This window comes from Scomber scombrus, chromosome 12 (assembly GCF_963691925.1).
Source record: "Scomber scombrus chromosome 12, fScoSco1.1, whole genome shotgun sequence".
Taxonomy (NCBI): domain Eukaryota; kingdom Metazoa; phylum Chordata; class Actinopteri; order Scombriformes; family Scombridae; genus Scomber; species Scomber scombrus.
This window is the reverse complement of record NC_084981.1, coordinates 23,046,533-23,054,878: the sequence shown is the minus strand read 5'-3', so window position 1 is coordinate 23,054,878 and position 8,346 is coordinate 23,046,533. Positions and strand designations below refer to the sequence as shown.

Below are 8,346 nucleotides of genomic sequence, written 5' to 3'. Positions count from 1 at the left end.
ACAGCTGAAAACATTTGTTATAGAACATTTTAAAAAGTAATCAAATAGTACTCTAATTTAATAAGTTACATTACTTTGGTTAAGTAATTGAAATAGTTATATTAATTATTACACTTTAAATAGGATAACTAATCTTCAACCTATTACATTTTCACAGCGGCTCAATACAACATGTTTGCCTCTCATCTGTTTTTGAGCTGCGACAAAAACCTTCCAGGCATCCGTAGATCGCTGACGTCACCATCAAACATGGAGGTTTTCCCTGAATGAATGAATCGCGAAATGCAAAAAAAAAAAAAACACAACAAAAGTTTGGGTAAAAAGGATTAAAACAAAAAAACACGAACAGACTGTCAATGTAACGCAGTGAGTCATTGCGCATCGACGCACGCTGTTAGCACTAAAGTGAAGCATGTCTGAGCCGAGGACGCACGCTGCTGCTGCTGCTGCTGCTGACTTCACCGAGCACTGGAAGACTGTCTCCAAACTCTGCAGCAACAAAACACTAGACAACAACAAAACAGCAAAGCAGGCGTGTGACACAACAGCATCAGTCATGTGCAAAGGTGAGGATGCAGATCAGGTAAAAGATAATGCACGATCTGCTGCTCCAGATGTTTAAATTAGTACAACGAGGGGATAAAGTGGTGGCTTGTAAACATCTGGGCCTACCTGTTTGTAGAAGTAGAGGCGACCTCACAGTACACATCTCAAACTAATGAAAGAAATCACGTGGTGTTGTGAGAAAAAGACGTAAATAAGATTATATGTTGAGAATAGGGTTAACTTTGGAGTGAAATTGCATTTAGATTGCTAGATTATACTTAAGGAAATGTAAACAATGTTCCAAATCTGTTTCAAAACACCAGTCATGTGTCCATATGAACACTGAAATAGGTTTTCCTTGCTGTAATCATTCCTCCTGTTCACCCTGACTTTAAAAAGATCCTTTTTGGATGTGCTTTCAATGTAAATGATTTGGGCCAAAATCCACACAGACATTTGGCTTCACTAGTCTTGAGTTAGTCATATCAAGTGGATATCTGTCACATTTATAGTCTTTTTAGCATCAAATTCCCTCTTTGTGTTTCCCTGTTGAGCTGTGGTGGAAGTATAGTAACAAAAAGAGGGATTTTGGCACTAAAAAGACTGTAATGTTGAAAGATATCTACTTGATTTGACTCATTTTGAAGACTGAGGCTTCATATTAACTTCAGATAAACTTTTAAATGCATTTTTGCACAGATGGAGGACTGTGGATGTTGTCCTTCATTATATTCTAAGTGCATTATGAAGGAATTTTCTAATGGTCATTAAGAAGAAGAGGAATGATTATGGCAAGAAAACTATTCAAAGTTAATTTGGGCACCTGACTGTTCTTTTGTGAACCTGTCCTTCAATAATATCAAATAATTTAAGTCCTTTTTTTTTAAAGGAAAATACACCAACTTTGCTGATTAAATGCTTTACATTATGAGAATGTTGCTTTTTTGGTCTTTCATCACAATAAACTTAATATTTTTGGGTTTCTGTACTAAAAAAAGAAACATTTGAGGACGTCACCTTGGACTCCAGGATGTTGTCATGTGTTATTGACCAAATGATTATCCATTTAATCATGAGAAGGATCAATTAAAACTAATTGATAATAAATAAATGTGCTGGTTGCAGCTCTAATCTGTGATTCAGTTTGCCTTACAAAAATATGATGCTATTGTCTTTGATGTCATGATATGACTTTTAGCTAGCTAATTAAATTTGACGCTCATTTGTGTATAGAATCTGCCAGAATTTGATGTTTTGTGGTGATTACCAGAAGCTTTTCATTCACACCAGTGTCATGCCACAAAATGACAGATACAGGTGTTTCTCTTACATCTGTCAGTCAGTAGGAAAGCACCTGAAACACAATTTACACTACACTAGTTTTTACAATAGAAACATCACTAAGTTAAATGCACTCTAAAATAAATGTAACCACAGCAAATTGACTGTGGCTGGCTCTTTTCATTTAGCGGACATAATATCACTCTGATGTTTGACTTGCACAGATCTGCAGACTCCTCAGCGCCGAGGCTTCAGCAGATATCCCTGGTTGAGTAATGGAGATTCTCCAGGTGATGTGGAAGCTTCACAAGACATAATCTGGGATCCCACATCTCCCACTCAAGGGAATACAGGTAAACACTGATATTCAACACAGAGATCACATCAGCTTTTCTGTTTCCTCTCATGATTATCACTTTCTGGTTTGTTTTTATGGTCAGGGCACAGGAACACCAGAGTTGTGGAAATATCGGATATTGTCAACCGCATTGCTCCAAAGGTCTGTTGTTTCTTCATCTTCCTCTGAAACACTAATGTTGAATTAAAGTAGAATCAGTGTTGTCTCTTAAGTGCTGTGCATATTGTAGGTTTTAGGCTTCTGAAGTACTTTTTTTCTTAATGTTTTATTACCTCTGGTGTTTCCTCATTACAGATTTCTGAGAGTTATGATAGCGTTTCCTAAGTTCGATTAGTTCCTGTTTTTAATACATTCCCATGCTTAACAATTACCTTTGTTTGTTTGTTTGTTTTTGTTCTGCATATGTGAAGCACTTTGTGTAACATTGCAATGTATGAAAAGTGCTATACAAATAAAGTTTGATTGATTGATATCTTTTAATTAAATTATTAAACTTTGTACTTTGGTCTCACATAGGATGTGAAGCCAAAAGGTACTGAATCACCTCTGCTGCAGTGGATCGGGGACAGCGCCGTCCCGTGCACACCAGAGATTCCTAAGCCCAGAGTCAGGAAGAAGTCTTCACGGTACATAATCAATATATAAAAACCCGATGTGGGTTTATTCCCCACAATAACAAACAGTTATTACAGATTATTTTTAATTAGTCGTGATTTCTCCTGTTTTTTGAATTGTTAATTATTCCCTTGTTTATTTTCCTCTCTGCAGCCAGAGCAGTGTTGAAGACCTCAAGAAACTGGCCAGGCAGTTTGATGAGAACATGCAACAAGACAAGGAGACTTCCAAACAACTGAACACTATCAACAATAATATCAATGAATATGTGACCAGTTCCTACACAAAACGGACAGAGACATCATTCCCTAGCAAGGTGAACAGCCTAAAACCTCCATCCTCATCAGCTCAGGTGGAGGCAGAGCTGCACGCTTTGTTTGACAGCTCCACTCAAAGAATCAGCGGTCGGCTAAGCGATGTCTCCTCAATATCAGCCTGTTCACAGGAAATAAACGACCAGCCCGTGACTTCAACTGTGGCTGAACCCCAGCGATTAGAGCACAAGCCAGCTGACAAGTCTGGCTCAGCTGCACATCCTGCTGGAGAAAAAGGATCTTGTGGTTACAGTGCGAGCAATTGTGATGACTTTGATGACGACTGGGAGAATGATGATCTCCTTAATGACTCTTTTGTGCTGGCAATGACCCAGGATCCTGACCAGCAACACAACACCAACCTTAAAACGTCCTTGCAGTCTATCACTAAGACAAACACTACACAGTGCGCCTCCGTTTGCAAGCCAACTGTAAGTATAAACTCTTCACCTCAAGTTTCAAACCTGCACTCCAAGCCAAGCTGCAGTGGCCTCCAGGAATTGTGTCCCAAACCAAAGACTACCAATCGAAGCACTTTCAAGTTAGAGCCCAACCCTCACTTCCAGCCTAAGACAGCTGCCAAAGAGGTTTCCCAGTCCAGCTTCACTGTTATACAACTTAAATCACAGATGTCTGAGCAAAAATCTGCTACCACAAAAACACTGACTACCCCTCAACTTGACAAAATGACTAATGATCAGAGAGGGGCTTGTGTTGCTGCAGACTCTGTAAAAGATATTTCAGACAGCTTATGGGATGACGGTGACGATGACGCGCTGCTCTACCAGGTATGTGACAACATGGAGAGAATCTCCAACAGTCAGCCATTGCATCAAAGCGCCGACAGCTGCCAAGAAAAGCAAGATATTGCTGCAGAGAGACAGCGGAAAACCACGGTGCCATTGCCAATCGACACGGCCTGGTCCACGAGCGCCGGTGCCAGTGCTAACAGACAGTCACCGTGCACTTTTGTTCGTTCTAACTCATTACCAGGGACTAGCTGTGAAACTGTGAACTACCAAGGATGGAACGTTCCCATGCAAGGTGCCAACAGCAAATCGCGGATGTCTCAGAGTCTCCCAGGAAGCCGTGTGAGTCTAGGCACGCTCAGCCTGTGTAGGGATTCCTCTGGAACTTTCCAGACCATGAATGTGGATGTGAAGCCTCATACAGTGACCGCCAGGCCATTGCAGAACTCCAAGTCCCAACACACAGCCTTCAAGAGAAATGTATCTGACTCAGCAGTTATATGCAGTAAAGGTAAGCTGTGCGAGTCTACTTTTGGCACTCGAGCTGTATTAGAGCATGTGATATATGAGAGAATAGTGTAACTTAGTTTAAATTGTAACTAATAATGTAAACTCCTGGGCACTGGATTGCATTTTTGTTCAAGAAAAGGAAAATGTATGAACAGGTAAAATAGCCTTTTATAGACTATATGAAGTCAAATCTGTAACAACCTAAGGAGTTCTCATCAGGACCAAGTGCAGTGCTTTTACTCATTATGGTAAATGGTTATTTTGGTTAAGTCATTGGGTCTTTGCAGTTCATCCATTGCATCTACAGTCCTCAGTACCACACTGTAAGACTGGATACTGAAGAGAAACTCACAAGTAAAACAGATGTCACATGTTGTTCCTATAATCATTGACAGTTCAGTGCATGTGCACATGAACAGTTCTCCCCCAAAGCAAGTAAACAGCGCCATGGCTTTAATTTGGGATGCTGTCAAGGGTCCAAACCTCAGGAAGCTTCATTTCCAATGAATTGCAGACTGACTTTTTTTTTTTTTCTGGATATGGAGAGATGGATTTTTGTACTTCCAAATGAGCTTCACAATGAGCACCCACTGTTCCTGGTTATAGAAGCAACGTTTTTATGTTAACAAATTAAAACTCATTCAAGATCATAGCAACAACACGCAGGTTGTGATTTAGAGCCGACTTACTCTTTTCTCCTCAAGTCTCAGCATTTCCTAGCAAACCTTATTCAGTGTTTCCATTCATTTTTTCCCCTTTCCTTCTTTCCAGTTTTTGTCACCAGCCAGACGACAGGGAAATGCTCCGCAGCCGAGATCGAGAGGAAGAAACAGGAAGCCTTGGCTAAGAGGCGAAAGCGAATGCAGAACACATCAAAACCATAAAGGAGATTTTTCCTCAAAGAAATATTATCATATCTTAAGTAGTTCAACCACCTCTTTGCCAAGTCTGTTTGTGTTAATAGTTCAGTAGATTAGATTGCCAAGTTTTGGAGGATTTGCGTGACACTCTGAATAGAAAAGACAAGTTAAAAAGATAAGTTCATTCTTATCAGAGCTGCTTAACGTTTTTGCTGCTAATCTAAAACCATATTTACACGAAGCAAGTTTTTTGCATTGTTAGTTCCAAGTCTGGTACTGGGACAACATTAAAAGAGATTTCCCTTTCACATTTTGATTTTGAAAAATGATTTACATCCACTGAGTTTTAAGTACTTCCAAATGCTGACCAATTCTGGTAACAGCTTTCTGTTGTTTTCCAGCAGCGTCATTTGAGCTCTCTGCACACATCTTGGCTGTTTTCTGCAACATGTTCTTGGCTTTTGTTTAAATGCAAATAATTCAATTTCAGTATTACTTCTCAAATTACAATATGAAGGACTGACAGACAATAAAACACAGGGTGTTCTTTATTTTGACATTTTGGTCCTGATTTAATTTCATTTACATATATATAAGCTCTGCACACATTAATCAGCATTTTTGCAAATGCACCAGTGTTAGCCAGCTGGCTAATTTTCAACTGCAGTCCTTTGGAGAAATGTTTTTGAAATCTATAAAGTGATAAAATTTACAGCAAAAGCAACAAAATGAGAATTCTCAAGACAGAACACAAGCTATGCAGTACAATAGGATATAGCAAAACGTCAATGCAGTAATACAGCAACAACAAACACCATTTCAGCAAATACAACCATGCAAGAAACACCAAGCAACAAAACACATGTTGATCATGATACAATATTAGAAGATTCAGTTACTGGTTAGTAAAATGGTAATATACACCAAACACACACACACCATAGAGTTGTAGGACACAGCTATAGGAGAACATGCCAGATAACATACTAAAACCATGCAAAACTGGTTAGCCTGTAATAACAACAATAACATTAAAATGAGCAATCTAGTCTGTCAAATGAAATGTTTACGTCTGACCAGCAGAAACTGATATTTACAATTTACAGTGAACACTGGCATGAAGTGCTGTATTCTGTACTGTATGTGTTTTGTAAGACTAAAAATGTGTCTGTCCTTATTGATGTGTGATTACAATACATGGACATTTTCACTCCTTTGTAATCCATAGAGTATTGTTTTAGTAGAAGCTAATTGCATAACATTGTAGCAATCTAAATCACAATGTAAAACTACAAATGTTACTGATGAGAAACTGTCATGTGTCTGCTACAATTTAGTAGATTGAGTTGTGCAGTTTTTGTTTATATTTCTTATGTTTTGTTTTGCTCCACACTTTGTGAATGCCGCCTTTGTTTTACCTTTTCAATTTTGCACAGGTCAGAATCGAGAGATATCAAGACAATGTTATGACTATGCTCTGTAGGCTCAATTTATAGCCACGCTATGCACCTTTTGAAGAAATGTGAAACCAGTAACAAGAAAAAAATACAACAATGAAATGTGTTTCTTATATTCACACAGAGTAAGACTGGAATGTTTTCCCTCATGTGAAAATCAGAAAAGAAATGTTATGGGTGTCCTCAATGTTTCTACCTTTGTGCCTTACGAGGTCATACAAAATCTGACTCCAGCCCTGCTACATTAAACCACCATGACGGACTTTACTTTTCATGATGTTTGTACCTGGTATGAACAAATAAATACCTAAAATGTACTTCACGTTGTTTCATGTAACAGTTTTTGTCTCATTGAATTCTTTATTTTTAACTAATTCCTTTGCTTTTTTTCTGACCTGACAAACATAAAACAAAGCAATGAATATTTGAGCTAAATGTTGCAGGTGTACTTGTGGGAATGCATCCTAAAGTTCTTAAAATGCACGTTAAAGGTTTACTCAAGTATTATTATCATTATTATCATTAGTAGTAGTAGTATCAGTATTGCACTTCAATGAAGTTGGGGGACTCCCAAAAAATAAAATTTTAAATAATAATTTCCATATAAAGGTATAAAAATGTTCATAATGTTAAAAACAATTGAATGTTTTATTTGATAAGGATAAGTGATAGATTCTTGCTTTCTCTGATCATTAATAGAACACATACTAGTTTCTAAACTAATTTTTATAATTTCTATCAAAGTATAGACCTACCAACAAGCTTTAAATTCTACCAATCCAGCTCTACCAATTCAAGACATACAATTGAACAACCACCTTAACAAATCATGCTCCTAACAGGATGTTAAAGAGTCTGTATCTCCTGGTGCATGTTACCTGTTTAAGGGTTAACGTACAATGTGGATGGCTGCTAGGGTGCCTGCTCCAAGAAACCCCTGGTTACAACTCCCTTCCACTAAAAGAGCGTCAATATCTCTGTAGAAATACTAGGTCAATTTAAAAAAAAAAAAAAATTAAATTCAATGGGTCATTAAACACTAAATTCCTTACCCTCTAATAAGAGTGCTGTTGGTCATTTTGGAAATTAAGATATGAACATTATAGTAAGCTTTAATGTCTGCCATGAGGACCTTGAAAAACATGTGATTGATGGTTCGCTCACCCGCTTCTGTCCAGGCTCCGGGATTCTCACTGAGTCGGACTTTCGCTGCAATGTGAATATGTGACCAGTAAACTGAACTTGCATGTGTAAAACAGTGCAGCGCCCCTTTAAAAGCCACTATGTAGGTATCTTTTTGCTGCATCATTGAATCTACTTTTATATCAAGCAGCTGGTCAGGATTTTGAGTGTACACAGACTGCTTCCTTAATGCAGTTATTGGCATCCATTACTCTAATCTCTATGTATTTCAAGACTGTTGACAGGTCGAGCAGATATGATGAGCCAATTTCACAAACACTCAAATCTGTTTTCAACAAGCTTCTGCCTGAAGAGGAAGACCATTGTGAATTCGCAATAGCTTCAGTGTTGGGCATATTATTGTTATTAGACATGAGGGATTATTTTAATATGAGGGCTAATTTGTCCTCTGGCCCCTTATCACTCTACTCACCTGCTGTACTGTGTGTGAGGGTAGTACAATGTTCGTCTTTG

The 8,346-nt window shown here is 38.3% G+C and overlaps 1 protein-coding gene across 1 annotated transcript; it reads left to right on the top strand.

The window, feature by feature from the left end:
- The first annotated feature begins 368 nt into the window (after nucleotides 1-368).
- Nucleotides 369-6,151, top strand: etaa1b (ETAA1 activator of ATR kinase b). Its single transcript, XM_062430772.1, has 6 exons — nucleotides 369-566; nucleotides 2,052-2,180; nucleotides 2,268-2,326; nucleotides 2,702-2,811; nucleotides 2,954-4,374; nucleotides 5,145-6,151. Exons 1-6 carry the CDS (start codon nucleotides 413-415, stop codon nucleotides 5,255-5,257), a joined length of 1,986 nt encoding a protein of 661 aa, XP_062286756.1. The 5' UTR covers nucleotides 369-412; the 3' UTR covers nucleotides 5,258-6,151.
- The last annotated feature ends 2,195 nt before the right edge of the window (nucleotides 6,152-8,346 follow it).

What these genes read in the sequence shown, in the direction of transcription:
- etaa1b (XM_062430772.1), top strand. Translation starts at nt 413, where the DNA reads ATGTCTGAGCCGAGGACGCACGCTGCTGCTGCTGCTGCTGCTGACTTC. An exon ending in TCAACCGCATTGCTCCAAAG is followed by an intron (nt 2,327 to 2,701) that starts GTCTGTTGTTTC and finishes GGTCTCACATAG; the next exon opens with GATGTGAAGCCAAAAGGTAC. An exon ending in GTCAGGAAGAAGTCTTCACG is followed by an intron (nt 2,812 to 2,953) that starts GTACATAATCAA and finishes TCCTCTCTGCAG; the next exon opens with CCAGAGCAGTGTTGAAGACC.